The following is a 19,030-nucleotide window of genomic DNA, read 5'->3' as shown; positions in this document are numbered from 1 at the left end:
CACACACACACACACACAGTTCCTGACTCTAATCTCTCAGGAGGCCCAGTCATATTTGTTGCTCTTTAAAAAAACAAAAAACCAAAAAAAACACTCCTATATATTTCCCATTCATGCCCCCTTTAAGCTGGTTGGCGTGTCCTCTTTTTCAACATACTCACATAATTTTTAAATAGAAACTCTTTCCTCTGACTGCCCCCTGCCCTGCCTAGACTAGGCACTTACATGTCTCCTGTGTGTCCCCAGCATGACGGACACCCCATCACACAGTATCAGCGATGTCTACTTCCCCATCTGACTCCCTCCCCAGACTGTGGGAGCCTTGAGGCCCCCCCATGGCAGTGCCCCATTCACTACTACACTCTCTAGAACCTTGGGCAGTGCTTTGCACATTGCAGAGGCTCAAAAAGGATGAACTGAAAGAGTGAATGAGTGGGGTGCCTGGGTGGCTCCATCGATTAAACGTCTGACTTCAGCTCAGGTCATGATCTCAGGGTCCTGGGATCCAGCCCATGGCAGGCTCTGCACTCCTCAGACAAAGTCTGCTTATCCTCTGCCCCTCCCCCTGCTCTCTCGATCTCTTTCAAATAAATAAAATCTTTAAAAAAAAGAGTGAATGAGTCAGTGATACAGATGTAAAATTGCCCATAAGATTTTACCCTTTACAACTGCTACAATCGTGACCAAATAATTAGCAGAGGTTTTTTTGTTTTGTTTTTTAAAGATTTTATTTATTTATTTGAGAGAGAGCGAAAGAGCACAAGCCAGGGAGAAAGATGTGAGACTCAATCCCAGGACTCTGGGATCACGACCTGAGCCAAAGGCAGACACTGAACCGACTGAGCCACCCAGGCTCCTCTCATCAGCAGAGGTTAATGTCTGAAATGCACTTCACTGTAGTGAAATTCTTTCACATTCATGGTTCATGGGCATTCACCCTCAAAACCCCTCTGGCGGTGGGTGTTCAGTGGGTGCTCTAATCCCTAAACAAATAGATGGAGGATGGGGAGGGACTTGGCCCAGTAACACAGCCCAGAGTGGCAGAACCAGGGCTCCAGTTTATACCCTATTCTTCAGACCCCACCGCCAGGATCTCTGCCCAGACTCTGCCAGCATCCCAGTGCTGGGGCCCCTTGGGAAGATCTCGTCCCCGTCTGGGGTTCCTGGCTCCTGCTGCCAAGGATTCTCCCTCCAGCAGAGGCACATGGGTGGGGGTAAAATGGTTGTAGGACTCAGGAACCATAGTCTGGGTGACCCTGAGCAAGTTACATAACATGCCCACGGCTCAGGAACATGGGGTTAAAACACCTCCAGGACTGTTTTGAGGATTAAGAAATAATGTATAGCAGGGTGCCTGGATGGCTCAGTGTGGAGTCTGCTCGTCCCTCCCCCTCCCCCTCTGCTCCTCCCCAACTCGTACTCTCTCTCTCTCTCAAATCAATCAATCAATCAATCTTTTTAAAAAATGATGTCTAGTGATTGCCACGAACAGTGCCTGGCACAGAATTACTAGGCACTCAAAAATGTCTACCCTCACCTCTATCCCTCTCCACCTCGTCTTGGGATCTGTGTCCCTTGCTCAGTCAGGAGACTGCTCATTCCGACCTAGCTTATTCTCTTGGACCTCTGTTACTGGCCTCCTCTTCGCCAGCAGAGCTGATTTCTTAAACTTTAATGTGCTTAAGGATCACTTGGAGCTCCTGTGAAAATGCAGTTTCTAATTCAGTAGGTTCAGGTGAGACCGTGTTTCTAACAAGCTTCCAGGTGATGCTAACGCAGTGGGTTTAGGACCACATGGGGAGAAGCAAGGCCCTAGAGTTGAGGGCTGCCGGATCTTTCATTCATCCCTGCTCCCGCATGCAGAATCTCTGCCCTACTTGGATTTGTCACCTCCGGGCATAGCCCCTCCTGCGAACTGGACTCCCCCTTAGTGGCTGTGCACTGTCCAGACACACCCACAGTGCCTGCCAGGTTTTTCTCCCTGATCTCGCTCCGCGTTGCTCATACGGCTCTCTCAGGCCGGAAAGGGACAAGAGATGAGGCCAACAGCAGCAGCAAACTTCAAGTGGCAGCGGAACCAGGGAGCTGGCAAGGCAGGCCTGCGGAGTCCTGGGGTGCGGGCTGGGGGCCGAGGCGGCAACGCCAGTCATCTCACCTTCCCACTCTCGTGGTACACGAACAGGTTCCTGACGTGGCCCTCTCTCCTGTAGGTGATCTGCAGCCCGTGGGGGTTCCCTATCTTCTCTGTCTCGAAGGTGGCGTTCAAGTCCTTGATGCTGATGACAGCTTTGGGGCCTTTACCCTGAAAGAGAGGACGCAGGTGACTTCTCACCACTTTCACTTAGGCCTTAATACAAACGGGTAACCAATTTGTAATTTTCCATGGCTTTTAAATGTTCCTGCTCTAATAGCGAGACGCACTCAGGTTCTACTGCCCTCCTGGGTTTCGGCCGTCCTGCCATGCCCACTTGATCAGATTGGCTTCTCGGAGCGGCAGGGGGCTTGGAAAGGCCTGAACTTAGGACTTCTCAAAATTTTTAGCCACAGAACTTCTTCGGAAGCAAATCATCTATGGAAGCCAAACAAATAAAATAAAACAGATAAATAGATAAGAGCAGGTATGGGGGCCTTGGGGAGCTCCCTTCCACGCTCTACTGTGTCGGCAGGGGCTAAGCACTAACAGATACTAAGCAAGGAAGGGGAAGAGTGTCTTCCTTTGTAATCGATAAGAGAGAAAAATGGTACAAACACTCTAGACCTGGGGCAGCCATTAACCACATGTAAGCTACTTAAATTAAAATTTAATAAAAGTGAAATGTCAGTTCCTTGGGACACACCTAGCTGGCTCAGTCAGTAGAGCATGCAACTCTTAATCTCAGGATCATGAGTTCAAGCCCCACAGTGGGCATGGAGTTTAGTTTAAAAAAAAATTATAGAAAAATAAAAAAGAAAACTTCAGTTCCTTATGTTTAGCCCCATTTCAAGTGCTCAAGTCGCCACTTGGGTCTAGGGTATTGGACAGGGCAGACATAGAACATTTCCATCACCGAACAAAGTTCTACTCGATAGTCTTTTCTACAGGGAAATTTGGTCATATTTATTAAAATGCTGAGATTTTGCCTTGACTCACAGTTTCACATCTGCAAATCTATCCCAAGGAAGTGGCTGCATTACTGTGCACACATGTATGTCAAAAGATGTTTGGGGCGCCTGGGTGGCACAGCGGTTAAGCGTGTGCCTTCGGCTCAGGGCGTGATCCCGGCGTTCTGGGATCGAGCCCCACGTCGGGCTCCTCCGCCATGAGCCTGCTTCTTCCTCTCCCGCTCCCCCTGCTTGTGTTCCCTCTCTCGCTGGCTGTCTCTATCTCTGTCAAATAAATAAATAAAATCTTAAAAAAAAAAAAAGCATTTAAAAAAAAAAAAGATGTTTGATGCCATGTTTTCTAGAATAGTAGTAGTCATAGTAGTAATAGTAGAAGGAGTAGGAGAAGACGGAGGAGGAGGAAGAGAAACTATTATATATAATATATAATTATACAATAATATATAACTACTATATATATATCCATCACGGATAATGGGTTAAATAAACAAATCATGGTATATCCATACAGTGAACTATCACAGAATTTTTTATAGGATAACTATATTACTTATATGAAATATTAGTTATATGAAAAATTAATATTACTTATATGAAAAAATATCCATGATAACATAGGTAGAAATACCAAGTCCCAGAACAGGATGTATAGTAGGCACCTACTAATACAAAAAATTATACATACGTACACACAAAAGTATATATAAATTCCTTCTATACATGTATATGTGCATATATATAAAATGTAGGTCAATTTGAACATGCATAAAAATATAGACATGTTTATACTAATACTCTTCTTGAAAGACTACTGAAAGCCTTTCTTTTTAAATATTTACTATGAGAAATAGCTAAAAACATAAAAAAAATCTAGTTTTGTCAATATTCTAACTTTTTCTAAAAGAAATATGATTTCACTAATAAAGGCAAAATCCTTTTCACGACTATTCATTCTGTCTCATTCTCCTGTACTTCCCCCAGGCAATCACTGCCTTGAGTCTGATATTTATTCTTCTGGCTCATTTTTTATACTTTTACACAATATACATAGCTATGAACGATATATAGTACTGATTTCTGTGGTTTTCTTTACACCAATGGTATCATACTACACGTATCATTCTAGATCTTGCTTTTGTCACTCGACATAGTATTGTGAGTTCTGTTCGTGTTGAGATATACCAACCTAGTTGGCTCTTGTGAATGATCATACCAAAGTTATCAGTCTATTTTCCTGTTCACAAATATTGTGATCATTTCTGATTTTTTGCCATCAGAAGTGATGCTGCAGTCAGCCTGTGTCCCTGGTACACATATGTGAGCATTTCTCCAGGTCTATATATTTAGGAATGGAATTCTAGATCACAGGGATATACATCTTCGATGAACTGGAAACTGCCAAATTATTCTGCTGAATGGCTCTCCATAGCGGTTGTACCAATATTTACTTCGACACCGGATACTGAACAACATAAATGAATAACACATTCAATCACAGAGGAGTCCCCCTTTCCCAATGTCCTCACCAACACTTGACTGGCAGATTTAAATTTTTTGCCAACACGATGGGTATGAAATTGAATATCACTGTTAATTTTCATTTAATCAACATTGTTGAGGTATAATTTATAAATAATAAATGGCACTCATTTTAAGAGTACTGCCTGATTTTTGACAAATGGATATATCCATGGAAGCATCACCACAATCAAGATACAGACCACCGCTGGGGTGCCTGGTGGCTTGGTCAGTTAAGTCGAACTCTTAGTTTCAGCTCAGATCATGATCTCAGAGTCATGGGATCAAGCCCTGCGTTGGGCTTTGTGCTCAGTGTGGAGTCTGCTTCTTCCTCTCCCTCTGTCCTCTGCCGCCACCCCCCCCCCCCCGCTTGAGCGCACGCTTTCTCTCTCTCTTTCTCAAATAAATAAATAAATAAATACATAAATAAATAAAATCTTAAAGAGAAAAAAAAGACTATTACCTCAAGAGTTTCCTCAGGCCCCTTGGCAGTCCATTTCCACCCCACCCCAACCCCAGGCAATCACTTTCTATTGATCCTTTCTATTGATATCCTTTCTATTGATAAAGTGTTTTTGCCTGTTCTAGAAGGGCCGTATAAATGGAATGTATAGTACATACTCTTTAGAAAGCTTTTTTCACTCAGAATAATTTATTTTAGATCCATCTACATTGTTGCATTTGTTAGTAGTTTGTCCCTTTTTATTATTGAGTAATATTCATTCTATGGATATACTACCATTTGTTCATTCGGCTGTGGATGGACATTTGGGTTCAATCCACATTCTGGTGGGTTTTTCTTATGAATACAGCATCTGTGAATATTTGCATACAAATATTTTTGTGGACATATGTTTCTCTTCCTCTTCAGTAAATACCTAGGAGTGGAATGGCTAAGTTACACAGTGAAGTGTTTATCTTCCTTTATTAAAAACTGGCAAATGGTTTTCCCAAGCGGTTGTATCATTTTACAATCCCACCAAGCAACATATGGGAGTTCCAGTTTCTCCAAGTCCTTTACGAGGAGTTGTCAGCCTTTTTTAATTCCAGCCATTCTGGTGAGTGTGTAGTATATCTCATATGGCTTTAATTTGCATTTCCCTGAATGCCAGAGAGATTGAGCACCTCTTCTTATATTTATCAGGCATTTTGGTTTCCTTTTCTGCGAACTGCCAGTCTATTTCCTTTGCCTATTTTTCCAAAGGATTGTCTTTTTCTTTTTGCTTTGTAGAGTTTTTAGAAAACCTGTTCTGGGTATTACTATTTCATTATGTTGAGATGAGTCTCACTTTCTTTATACTTACTTTTTTGTTACTACCCAAAATTTTTACATAAAAATGAGTTACCATTATAATTTTAAAAAAAGGTCCCTCTTGGGGCGCCTGGGTGGCACAGCGGTTGGGCGTCTGCCTTCGGCTCAGGGCGTGATCCCGGCATTGTGGGATCGAGCCCCACATCAGGCTCCTCCGCTGTGAGCCTGCTTCTTCCTCTCCCGCTCCCCCTGCTTGTGTTCCCTCTCTCGCTGGCTGTCTCTATCTCTGTCAAATAAATAAATCTTTAAAAAAAAAAAAAAAAGGTCCCACTTGGGAAAGAAATGAAAAAATAACAAAAGCCACTCATTCTGTTTTTATACTGCTTTAGACTGAACTGGCTCAGGACTGAGAAACAGATGCACCTTGGCTAACCAAGGATGGGACTCCCCCAGAAACCAACTCACAGTGGCTGCTGGGGGTGTCACGTCTGCTCCTAGCTCTGCCGCAGCCCTTTCTCTGCCTGCCTTTTGGACCTGCAACATTGAAGACTGAGAAGAAATCCCAAATTCTCACTTGGAGGGGTAATAACTCTTCACCCCACACCGTTTTTCACTTGGCCCCAGGCTGCAGTCACACTGGACAGCCCTGCTAGCATTGCTGTGGTCTATCTAGGAAAGCAACAGGGGAAATGTGAAAGAGAGAGAAAGAGAGGGAGGAAGGGAGGGAAGGGGGGAAGGAGAAGAGAAAAGAAAAGAAAAAAAGAGAGAGAGGGAGAGGGAGGGAGGGAAGGAAGGAGGGAAGGAAGGAAATAAATAAATCAATCAGTCAGTCTACATGTAGGAAATGGAGTCAGGTGATGGCTAACGTGCTCAGAGCTTGTCCTTTTCTGACTTTCTTGGCCGCTCCTTCACATTCTCTGCTGGAAACTTCTCATTTTTCTGCCCTCAATATACTGGAATGTCTCAGGGCTCAGTGTGGTAAATAATCTCCAATGATGGTCCTTATCGATTCCTTCCCTCCCAGTATGTCCATGCCATGGTACCCATAAAGAGGGGGAGTCTATATCCGCTCCCCTTGAATCAGCATGGGCTGCTACAGTTGCTTTGATCCACAGAAGGTAGTTTCTGACCTAGTGTTGAAGAGGCCAAGGAGCATCCCCCCTTGCTTAGGGGAGTCCAGTTGCCATGCTGCAAGGAAGCTCAAGCCAGACTCCTGCATACGGAATAAACACATGGAGAGACAGAGGCTCCCTGGAGGAGCCAAGGCACCAGACTTAAGAGGGAAGGCATCCTGGGCCTTCTCGCCCAGCGCGACCCCCAGCTCCATGCGGCAGGGTGAGTGACCTGGCCCGTGCCACATGGAGTACACTGCAGCAGCCGAGGCCTGCCCAAATTCCTGACCCCCAGGATCGAGAGACATAATACATTGATGTTTTAAGCCACTAAGTTGTATGGTGGCTTGTCATTCAGCAACAGGTAACGAAAATCCTCAGTCCTAAGATCTCCGTTTTCACTCCTTTCCGGAGGTGACAAACGCCCCACGAGAACACGCTCCTTGTGAAGGACCTCCTCCACCGGTCCCCAGAAGAGAAGAGGAAGCACAAAAGCACAAACGATAGTTCTGTGTGCTGGCTGCCCCACTGTGCTTTGCCAGCCCACAGGAGGAAAAGCAAGGCTTACAGAAGGATGCTCCTTCAGACAGAGGCAGCACTAAAAGCACCCTGAATCAAGATGAGTGGGAAACAGGGGAGCCCAGGGGGCTCAGTCAGTTAAGCGTCTGCCTTCGGCTCAGGTCATGATCTCAGGGTCCTGGGATTGAGCCCCTCATTGGGCTCTCTGCTCAGCAGGGAGTCTGCTTCTCCCTTTCCCTCTGTGCACACTCTCTCTCAAATAAATAAACAAACAAATAAATAAATAAATATAAATTAAAAAAAGATGGGTGGGAAACTATCCCAATAAACACATTTTGGATATAAAAAAAAGAAAAAGAAAAAAGAACAAAAAACAAAAAACATCTTAGAAAGGGATAAAGAAAGGGGGGGTAATCAGAAGGGGGAATGAAACATGAGAGACTATAGACTATGAGAAACAAACTGAGGGCCTCAGAGGGGAGGGGGATGGGGGATTGGGAATAGACCGGTGATGGGTAGTAAGGAGGGCACATATTGCATGGTGTACTGGGTGTTATACGCAACTAATGAATCATCGAACTTTACATCGGAATCTAGGGATGTACTGTATGGTGACTAACATAACATAATAAAAAATCATTAAAAAAAATATTTAGCTCCTCTAAAAAAAAAAAAAATCTTTTCTCATCTACGCATACTCTCCACCCAGGTGATCCCAGCCAGTCCCATCGTTAAACGGTCTCAGTGCTGACGACTCCACCTCCAAAACCTCCCCAGACCTCCAGACTCACATACCCAACTTCCTTCTCAATGTCTCCACCTGGATGGCTACTCAGCATCTCAAACTGAAAAGGCCTCTTGATCATCCCTTCAGGGAACTAAGTTTTTGCCATCTCAGTAAATGGTAAATCTGTCCTTCCATCTGCATAGGGCAAAAAGCTGGGAACCAGCGCCGATTCTTCTTACTTTCACACCCCACGGCCAATCCATCAGTAAATCCTGTTGGTTCTACTTCCAAAATCTGACCACCCCTAACCACCTTCTTCACCACTAAACTGGCCTAATCCACTATTATTCCTCACTTGATTTTTTTTTAAAGATTTTATTTATTTATTTATTTATTTATTTATTTATTTATTTATTTGACAGAGAGAGAGACAGCCATCAAGAGAGGAAACATAAGCAGGGGGAGTGGGAGAGGAAGAAGCAGGCTCCCAGCAGAGAAGCCCAATGCAGGGCTCGATCCCAGGACTCTGGCATCACGCCCTGAGCCAAAGGCAGACGCATAACAACTGAGCCACCCAGGCACCCCTCACTTGATTATTTTTTTATTAACTATTTTTATTTGTTTTAAGTAAACTCTATGCCCAATGTGGGGCTCAAACTCGCAACTCTGAGATCAAGAGTCACGTGCTCTACTCACTGGGCCAGCCAGATGCTCTGATTCCTCAATTACTGTAATTGCTTCCTAACTGCTTTCTCTCCTTCCACTCTTGCCCCCTCCCTGCCCCATCCTGACCCCCGCAGCAGCCAGAGCACTCCTTTAAAAAGTTTAAGTTGTGCACGTGGCCAGCTCCACCAGTAGACCATGTGACTCTTGATCTTGGATTTGTGGGTTTGAGCCCCATGTTGGGTGTAGAGATTACTTACAAATAAAATCTTTTAAAAATAAATACAAAGAGCCATAGTAATGGTCCCTGATGCAAGTGGAAGTAAGAGGACAGACGAAACTGTCCCCACAAAATGTCCATCCATCACAAGACTTAGATTCCCCAAATGTAAAAAGCTTAAATCAAATTATATCATTTCTCTGCTCAAAGGCTTCCTGTGGCTTCTCATCTCAGAGTAAAATCCAAAAAGCCTAAATATATTTGTAAATCATGCATCCAATATGGCCTTATATCTAGAATACATACAGAACTTAATAATAAAAAGCCAACTAAACTAATTAAAATATGGAAAAAGGATCTGAACAGACATTTCTCCAAAGAAGATATATAAATGGCCAATAAGCACATGAAAAGATGCTCCACATCATTAGCCATCAAGGAAATGAAAATCAGAATCACAACCAGACACTACCTTGTATCCACCAAGATGGTTATAAGCAAAGAGACAGATGACAGCAAGTGTTGGTGAGGATGTGGAGCAACTGGAACGTTCACACACTGCTGGCTGGAATATAAATGGTGCAGCTACTTTGGAAAACAGTGTGGCAGTTCCTCTAAAGAGTAAATACAGAGTTACCATACGACCCAGCAATTCCGCTCCTAGGTATATCCCCAAGAAGAGTGGAAACAAGTCCATGTGAAAACTGGTACACCAATGTTCATAGCAGCATTATTCACACTTGCCAAAATGAGGAAATAACTCCAATGTCTGTCAACAAAGTGAGTAGATGAAATGTCCACACAGTGGACCAATACTTGGCAATAAAAAGAGGTATTAATACATGCTACATGAACAAATCTTAAACACATATGCAAAATGAAAGAGGTCTGTTACAAAGGACCATAGAGTCCATGTACTTATGTGTCCATAATAGGCGAACCTACAGAGACAGAAAGTAGATCAGTGGTCTCCTGAGTTTGGGGGGTGTGGTGGGTAGAGGATAAGGGCTAATGGGTGTGGGATTTATTTTGGGGGTTGTGAAAATATTCTAAAATTGATTGTGGTGACTGTTACACAACTCTCTGAATATACTAAAAGCCATTAACTGTATGCTTTAAATGGGTGAATTATATGATATGTGAATTTATATCTTTCATTAAGATTTATCTATTCATTTTAGAGAAAGAGAGAGAAAGCGCAAATGGTGGGGGAGGAGAGGGAGAGAGAGAATCTGGAGCAGACCCCCTGCTATGCGGAAAGCCCGATGCCATGTGGGCTTTACACAGGGTTTGATCCCACGACCCTGAGATCAAGACCTGAGCTAAAATCAAGAGTGCTACACTTAACTGACTGAGCCACCCAGGTGCCCCTGTGAATTTATATCTTGATAAAACTGTTTAAAAAAAAACAAAAAACAATCTTGAGTCTTACTAGGCCCTACAAGGTCCTTATCTATGTGAGTTCATCTCCTTCTATCCTTTTCTTTGCTCCTTCTGCACAGGTCACTTTGGCTTCCATGATCCACCAACCACCCTCCCAGCTCAGGCCAGGGCTGTGGCTTATGGTCAAGTAGTTTGTGCACTAAACAAAAAGTCCCTGGCTGAGGGACTGCAATTTAGGCTTCTGCTTGTCTAGACCTGGGCCCCAGGGCTACACCGTCTCAGAGGGGTCATTTTCTGACTGGCAAGCAGGTGTGTGTGCCAGCCAGGACCATGTTCATGTTCCCTCCATTTCTTCTGTGCCCCCACTTATGCACGACTTGCTCACTTTTTTTTAAAAAGATTTTATTTATTTATTTTAGGGGGGTAGGGGCAGATGGAGAGGGAGAGAGAGAAAAACCCAAGCAGATTCTGCACTAAGCCCAGACCGCGATGTGGGGCTTGGTCCCAGGACCCCGAGATCATGACCTGAGCCAAAACCAAGAGCCACATGCTTAACTGACTGAACCATCCACGGTCCCCTGACTTGCTCACTTTTATTCATTTCTCTGCTCCAATGTCATCAGAGGGGCCTCCCCTGACCCCTTTGTGATATCAGCCCCACCATCCTCTAGTTCTTCACCTGCTTTTATTTTTCTTCACAGAACCTACTACCACCTCATATATCGTATATTGATATATGTTTTGGTTACCACCAGTCTCCTTCCACTAGAATGAAAGCCCCATGAGAATAGGAGCTTCATTTCGTTTACTGCTATAGCCCCAGTGCCTACAGGAATGTCTAGTATATAGTAGGTACTCAATAAATAATTTCTTGAGGGGCACCTGGTTGGCTCAGTCTGTTAAGCATCTGCCTTTGGCTCAGGTCATGATCCTGGAGTCCCAGGATCAAGCCCCACACTGGGCTCCCTGCTCAGCAGAGAATCTGCTTCTCCCTCTCCCCCTGCCCCTCTCCCCCCGCGTCTTCTCTCTCTCTCTCTCTCTCTCGCTCACTCTCACTCTCTCTCTCAAATAAATAAATAAAATCTTTAAAATAAATAAATAATTTCTTGAGTGCATGAATAAATGCAGTAAACTCAAGCAGTCATCCAAGGCTTATTCGTGGACCAGTCCAAGCTGCTTCTAGGTGAAGGGAAGGTGTGTTCTGTGGACTGGATTGATCGCATAACCGTGGAAAAGTAACCATGCAGTGCTGAACACTCAGTGGCTGAGATTACCCAGAAGACAACGCACCACTGATTCCAATGTGACCTCCGTGGGGCGCGGGCCAGCGCTTAGGGAGGGACCCCTTGCTGGTCTGGGCTCTTACCTCCTCTTTAGTGTAGTACTTCAGAAGGCCTTCTTTTGCCAGGAGGACAAACTTCCTTCTCAGGAACTGTGCATTGTCCCTTCCCCGTTTCCACAGCAACCCTTCTCGGTTACCTTAGTGGTCAAGGAGGAGAAAGAGGGAACACCCACATCCTTCAGAGGAACAAGCAGTTTGCAAACCTCGTAGGGTCTCGAGGGTAGAATGAACGCTCCACCCAGTGCTAAAATATCTTAAATCTAACTTTGCTATGTCAGCTTCAGCACTTAGCGTTCTGTCTGGGGCCAAATTTGCAAAGTCTCATGATCTCGGTTGGGCTCTCCCTGACTTCCTTCTTCGGCTATTTCATAAGACAGACTAAACCCTTGAGAAGGCCTAAGTCCTGAGAATCTGGATGATTCTGAAAGACACCCGTCCGGTGCTGCCCAACGTCACGTTGACGTCGACCTAATGAAACCCTCCACAGGGCGGAAATAATGAGTGACCTCTAGGTACCTGCTAGTTGAAGAGTACCGTGGGCTCCCCGTAGCCAGGAGTGCTGAGCTCTGGCAGTCTCGGGTCCTCGCAGTGGTTTCGTACACTTTGCTCTCTGGGTCAGTGTCAGCTTGGACTCAGAGCAGCTGGGCAGACATTGCCCCAGGTCAAGGGCCGGCCACAAGGTTGTGCCCCACACAAAAGTGGGAAGGGAGGCAGAAATCTCCCCATGTACCTTACCAAGCCTTGTGCCACACCAGGGCCCACACTCACCAAGAGCAGGGGTGCCTTTTTCTAACTGTTCTGCCTGGCAGGTGAGTCTTCCTACAACTTTATACTAAGACTCTGTATGCACGTGTGGCCCTGCAGGGACCAGAGATAAAAACGCTTCTTGACCACTCAGACCATAAAACTCCACCAGTTGACGTGTCGCTGTTTCAGAGGCAGAGGAACCCACACCTTGGCCTCTGTGGCCAGAGTGAGGCCGGCAGATACCTCCTGACTGGGCCCTCTTCCTAATACTCAGGCACTTTATTGTCTAGAATTCATTAGAACATAGAGCTCAGGGTGCCTGGGTGGCTCAGTTGGTTAAGCGTCTGCCTTCGGCTCAGGTCCTGATTGCAGGGTCCTGGGATCGAGCCCCGCATGGGGTTCCCTGCTCAGCAGGGAGTCTGCTCCTCACTTCTCTCCGCCCCTCCCTGGCTTGTGCTCTCTCTCACTCTCTCTCAAATAAATAAGTAAAATCTTAAAAGAAATAAAAAAAAAAAGAAGGTAGGCCTCAAAAGATGATGGAAATAACCTTACCTGGGAGTGAGATGGTTTTCCCATCGGCCATAAATTCCTGTCTTTCATACTTAGCTCGAATCCACTGTTCCTTTAACACCCTAAAAAGAGAGAACCTTCGGTCAACTGTGTCTGAGACACATCCCCTTGCCACAGGGTGGGAGCATCACAGGGGCTGGCTGCGGGCTCAGACCACCCAGGGCTGCTCAGCCTTGGAACCACTACACCTGGGGCGAATCCTCTGTGGGGGGAGGGGAAGAATCCTGAGCTCTCTAGGATGCTCAGCAGCGTCTCTGGCCTCTATCCTCCAGAGCAAGTAGTACCCCCTCCCTAGTTACGACACCCCAGAATGTCTTCAGATATTGCCAGTGTCTCCCGGGGAAAAATATACCCCCCCCAAGGGGCTATATGAAAACCAGTGGGCTATTCCAACCCCAGCCCAGCCCTCTAGGTCAGCCAGCTCTCCTGGACCATCTACACTGCCAGCTCCCACTGCATGCTCATGAGCTGAAGCCAGGAGAGTACAGGAGCCTCTTCCTGTGGCTTGCCCATAAAATCTGGGCCTGCTACACTGGACAGAGCAGTGATCTGGGGGTCCAACCACCTGGGACCTGGTCCTCCTCTCCTATTTATCCACCGTGTGGCCAACAGCAAGTTACGTAACTCCCCTGAACTTGAGGACTATGTCAATATTAAACCTACCTTCCCTTTGGGGTTGTTGAGGGGTTTAAATAGATATAGAAGGGCTTAGTACCACGATCAGCACATAGTAGGAGTTTAATGTTAGCCTAATCGGATATTGTCGTCCATGACCCCTGAAGAAAAGTTATTTCAATTGTTTGGTTCCCTCTTGCCTTTTCCAGGTAAACGTTCCAAGGTTTACATGACCTTACCCCCAGCCACAGGGAATGACCAGGAAGTGGGTACCTGGCCCTAACTGGCTAATCAGAGCTCTGCCCTGAGCTACTGGGGCAAAAGGAGCAAAACCGAGAGGGATGGATTGGAAGCTCTCTCACTGTCAAGCTGGGGGCTGGAGCCCAGGACCTGGAGCCAGGGACCTGGAAATGGCCTTGCTCCCAGCTACACGAAAGAACCTTGGCCAGCAGAAAGGGGCAGGAATAAGAGTCAGACAGAGAGTGTGAGAGGCCCAGTAGTGTTTGTTCCTTGGCGTGTCCTTCCTGAGGGTGGCTCCACCTCTGTCCCTCCTATGGTCTGATGCCCAGAACCCACAAAATCCGCTCGTGTCTCAGCTGGCTTAAATTGTGTTTCTGTCGCCAGGAGTCCCACCTAACACACAGCCCTCACCCCCAGCACACCGAGGAGAGTCACCAGGCCCTCTGTGGAACCCCAAGGCACAGGATCAGAGCTGGGAGAGGGAGCGGCGTCTGAGGCCCCAAGTGTGGTCCTGGAGGTGGGGAATTTAGAGGACTTCTGGAATTACAGGGAGCAGGCCATTAGTGTTCCACTAAAAGGGGGTAAGGTGCGGGGCTGTGGTTGGAGTCCTGCAAGTAGTGTCTATAGTGCCGGCAGAAAGCCCAACACATAGTAGATGGTCACCAAATGCCTGTTCCTTTCCCCTTGCAGCAAAGGGCCAAGTGGCAGCAATAAAGCAAGGGGACCCAGACCCTCTCGAGTTAAGCCTGGCACCTCCCTCAGCCGGGCCAGGGACCAGACAGCGTTCTGAAGGGGACACTGAGAAATGGATTAAAACTAGCCTGTTGGGTGGCCTGTGAGACATTTTACACAAACCTTCTCATTTAATCTCTACCACCATGCCACGATGTAGGCATCATTAACTACGTTTCAGAGATGAGGATGCCACGATTCAGAGAAGTTTGGTAACTTGTCCACCTTCTCACATCCAGAGAGTGGGACAGTCAGGAAACAATACTGGGGTCTTCTGGATAGAAAACTGTGCCCCCCTCCCCCGCCTCCACTTCACGCTGCATCAGCAGCCCCTGGGTTATTTAACTACCAGGAAATGGCAGGGTACTAGGTAAATTGTATAGTTTGCACACTGCCCAAAAGCTTCCTGATGAGGCTAGAGGACAATGATGGCTGAAATGCAGCCTGCTTCCTGCAAGCCATTCCTGCCATGAGGCTGTGCCTGCCCAGAGGGTACCTTCTTCCCATTTATACCAGAGTGCTGGGGTGGCAGCGGGGGTGGGGTGGGGCACTGTCTAGCAGCCCTGGCAGTGAGGCTGAGTCCCTGGAAGGAAAGCTAAGGCTCAGGCAGTCAGTCCTGCAGAGGCTGGGGTCACTAGGTACCAGGGTCACACTGACTCCTCACACCCAAGGGATCTGAAACCTCCTGTTGTTTCATAGCTTCCCCCCACTTTTATTAGATTTCTCAAGTGCCCTGGTGTCAGATGGGCTAGTCAGTCCCAGTTCTGTCTCTGTGAGCCTCAGGTATGTCATCTGTCTCATGGAAACCCTGACAGTGTTATCTCAAAGTTGTTGAGAGAATTAAACAAATTAATGTGCACAAGCATTTAGCATGGGGCTTGGTACACAGGTAAAGTTCAATAAATATTAGTGGCTACTATTATTTTTATGGTGATTATTTAGGAATCTGGGGCCAGACAGCTGCTTTGGAGCTATGCTGAGGTCACTTGGGACAGCCCTAGGCACAACACTCCACAGGAAGTAGCTGACACACATCTGTTCTACTAAAATACCAGTGTTCCTCTTCTCTGTCAAGTTAGCCACAACCAGTAGGCTATGAGAACATCAGAGGCAAAGGGGCGGGTCATAGAGAAAATGCCCCGTGTCACAGCTGTGGAAACTGAGTCCCGGAGAGGGGAAGTGATAAACCAAGCAATAAAGGCAGAGGGGGAACTAGGCCAAGTGTTCTCCGTGACAGTACCAAATGGCTTTCCTGGTCTACCAGGTATATGGAAAAGACCACCACAGACAAAGGCACCAGAGATGGAGTAGGGGTCGGGGAGGTAAGACCAAGAAATCACCCACTCACAGGCAGTCGTTGGCCTGGGGGACATAGTAGAAAGCAGGGACTCTGGCTTCATACTTGGCCTTCACACGGAGGTTCCCATTGTGGGTCATAAACTGCAAGACAACAGCAACTTGGGGTAATATTAGAACTTCAAAAATGTGAAATGAAACCATGGTCTACCCAGACAGCCACCCTTCCCACTGGCTCCTAGCCTGAGTCAGGAGACACTCCTATTGGAGTCCAACATGTCCCATCAGGCTTGGTTATCCATGCTGCTGGGAAGCCCCAGCCTGGGGCAATGAGCTGCTGCAGCAACCATACCTCACGTAGGCAGAGCACTTTACAGTCCTTACCAATTAGTTTGTTCCATCCCCTCGATGAGGTGAGGAAATGGGCTCAGAGAGGTTAGGTAACTTACCCAAGGTGACACAGCTAGAAAGTGAGGAGCTGGGACTTTGAACCCAGACCTAGCTCCAAAACTCATGTTCTTTCTCCCAGCCCCTCCCCAGATGGCCAGGACCACCAGCAGCTACGTGCAGGAGACAGACATAGCTGGAGGATGGAAGAAGTTGGAGTTGGCCCCATTGAGTAGGGAGGGCAGGATGCTAACTGGGGTCCTATGAACACCTGACAGACCCAGAGGCAGAGTGGCCAAGAGTGGCCCTGGCCAACAGTTAGCACTCAGGAACAGAGGTGGCATATCTGGGGTGAGAGCACATGTGGGAAGAAATATCAGGTTTTTAATTTACATCCCTTGAGCAGAGTGAATCCCATTCTCCAACCTCCGCCCCCCCCCCAGGGACTCTAGACTATGACTCAGGATTTGCATGGGCTTTGGATCTCCACAGAGAAGGTTTCACATCCCAGCTGTGCCACCGAGTCACTGAGTGACGCTTGGGCTGTACTGAACCCCCTGAGCTTCAAGTATTTCAACTGCAAAAATGAAGAGAGTATAATGGGGCGTTATAAGGAACAAAGAAACAATCTTCACGTCTATGTGCTGGTTTACTGGCTTCCTGTCTCTCTCCTGCAGAACATAAGCTCCACATGGGCAGAGACTCTATCTTATTCACTGCTCTTTCCTAATACCCAGCACATAGTAGGCTTACAGCAACTATGTGTCCAATGAATAAAGCATCTAGCACAGTGCCTGGTACACAGTGGACACTCAGTACACAATGGCCTGCTTCTCCAATAGTCCTTGAAATCCTCAGCCAACCAGCATAATTTAGAACAGCTTGCTCTCTCAAGGTTTTCTGGCCAAAATGGTATTATCATCCAGGCCGAAGGTGTCCTTCATCTCCATAGATCAGGAGAGCAAAATGGGGTGGGGTAGGGGGCTGGAAGGGGGACTGTAGACCATGAATAGTATATTTCTGGTCCTGTCCAGGACTTCAAATAATGATAACAGCAGCTGTTACTTGACTACTTACTTTGTACTTGTATTGAGCCTACATTTAATCCTTACAGCAGCCCCGCAAAGGAGTAGTGGGATCCTTATAATACAGAAGTGGAAACTGAGGGAAATAAACTCAGGGCCTTGCACTCAGGCTCTCTGTCTCAGCAGGGACTCTAATAGACTGCTTTCTCTTGCTAGTTACTGCTCCTCTCTGGAACTCAGTTTCCTCCCCCATAGAAGGATGGGGTGCCGGGCCCACCACCCCCACCCCAGCTCTGCTGTTTCAAGGCTCTCCCCACCCCCACTACCTCCACAGTACTGTCGTCCCAGAAGTCCAGTCTCACGGATTTAATTTTGCTGATGTCTGGAAAGTTGCGGTGGACGCCGGAGCAGTTCAAACAGATGAAAATGCCCAGCTTGTAGGAGGCCCAGTCGGGATCTAGGGGGCGAGAGGGGGGAAGGGGAGTTGGATGGAGAGCTAGGCACCGAGACCAGGGCTGGGCTGGGGGTGCTGGGAGAGGCAGGCCTTGGCCGTAAGGATTCCTGGGGCCATGCCCAGAGCCGCCCATATTAGGAAGCCCTTTTCTCTCGGTCCCCCCACCTTGGGTGAGCTAAGAGACCTGCATGCAACCTTCTGGTCAGCCCACCGGCCAAGGCACGGCGGCTACCAGGATGATCTTGGAAGGAGTCTAGGGATGGGGCGAGAAGCTGAGGCGAGCGCGAAGTGGAAGTGACAAGGCTCCGGGGAACAGAGAGGAGAGCGCGGAGGAAGGAGCCGGCACCGGGGTGCCTGGCTGGGGAGCTGCAGGGCGGGGAAGTCAGCGCGCTGCGGAGCAGGAACTTGGGAGGACCCCGGGGGCGTCAGGGACCTGGGAAGGGAGCACTGGATCTTCAGTGGCCCGGGCTCTGGGACCCCTCGGTGTGGGGGATGTTTGGGTCCGTGGGGGTGGGAGGTGGCTGCGTCCGGAGTGAAGAAGTCAGGGACCGAGGTCCGGGTGGGTGGGGTGTCTGGAGGGGCAGGCGAACCAGATGGTCAAGGCATCTGCGTCCGGGGTCTAGTGACGGGGTCCAAGGATACGGAAGGGTTCGGGTCCAGAGTGGGGAGGTCAGGGGGCCTGGGTTCGGGTGAGCTGTGGAGAGCCGCTGTGGAGAGCGCGGTCGAGGGCGCGAGACGGACATTCGCGGTCTGGGTGCGCGGGGGCCTGAGTGAGAAGGTGTCAGAAGGGTCACGCCCGGGTCCAGCGGGGGCCCGGGACGGGACCTGGTCTGGAAGGAGGAGAGGAGGTCTGCGGGCAGGGGTCCTGCTCCCGGCCGCCGCACCCTTACCCGCCGCCCCGCAGTCGGCGCAGTGTGCGTTGCCGGTGCCCGCCGCCTGCAGCAGCTCCAGCAGCCGCTTCTTGTTGCGCTCGCGGTCGCCCATGGCCGGCCCGGCGGGCTCAGCGGGCTCAGCCCGACCGCCCCCTAGCCCGGCTGGCGTCCAGGGCGCGGAGCTCGCGCGGGCAGGTGGAGAGTGACACAGCTCAGCCACCTCCCGCGCGCCTGCACCGCCTCCCGCGCCAGCC

The 19,030-nt window shown here is 48.0% G+C and overlaps 1 protein-coding gene across 8 annotated transcripts in view; it reads right to left on the bottom strand.

Moving 5' to 3' along the window:
* Positions 1-19,008, bottom strand: part of ADAP2 (ArfGAP with dual PH domains 2) — a 33,885-nt gene extending 14,877 nt beyond the window's left edge. For 7 of the 8 annotated variants that reach the window (XM_034640439.1, XM_034640441.1, XM_034640442.1 and 4 more), the window contains exons 1-6: positions 18,795-19,008; positions 17,777-17,907; positions 16,091-16,182; positions 13,138-13,217; positions 11,863-11,975; positions 2,156-2,302 (exon numbers count right to left, since the gene is read on the bottom strand). In XM_034640439.1, coding sequence (XP_034496330.1) covers positions 2,156-2,302; positions 11,863-11,975; positions 13,138-13,217; positions 16,091-16,182; positions 17,777-17,907; positions 18,795-18,888 — 657 coding nt within the window. In that variant the 5' untranslated portion in view covers positions 18,889-19,008. Of the gene's footprint in view, positions 1-2,155; positions 2,303-11,862; positions 11,976-13,137; positions 13,218-16,090; positions 16,183-17,776; positions 17,908-18,337; positions 18,711-18,794 lie in introns of those variants that run through there. The other variant, XM_019804130.2, reaches the window with a different exon arrangement.
* Positions 19,009-19,030: the final 22 nt, after the last annotated feature.

Source organism: Ailuropoda melanoleuca, chromosome 13 (assembly GCF_002007445.2).
Source record: "Ailuropoda melanoleuca isolate Jingjing chromosome 13, ASM200744v2, whole genome shotgun sequence".
Lineage (NCBI taxonomy): Eukaryota > Metazoa > Chordata > Mammalia > Carnivora > Ursidae > Ailuropoda > Ailuropoda melanoleuca.
The sequence above is the reverse complement of the archived record's forward strand: the minus strand, read 5'-3'. Positions and strand labels throughout refer to the sequence as shown.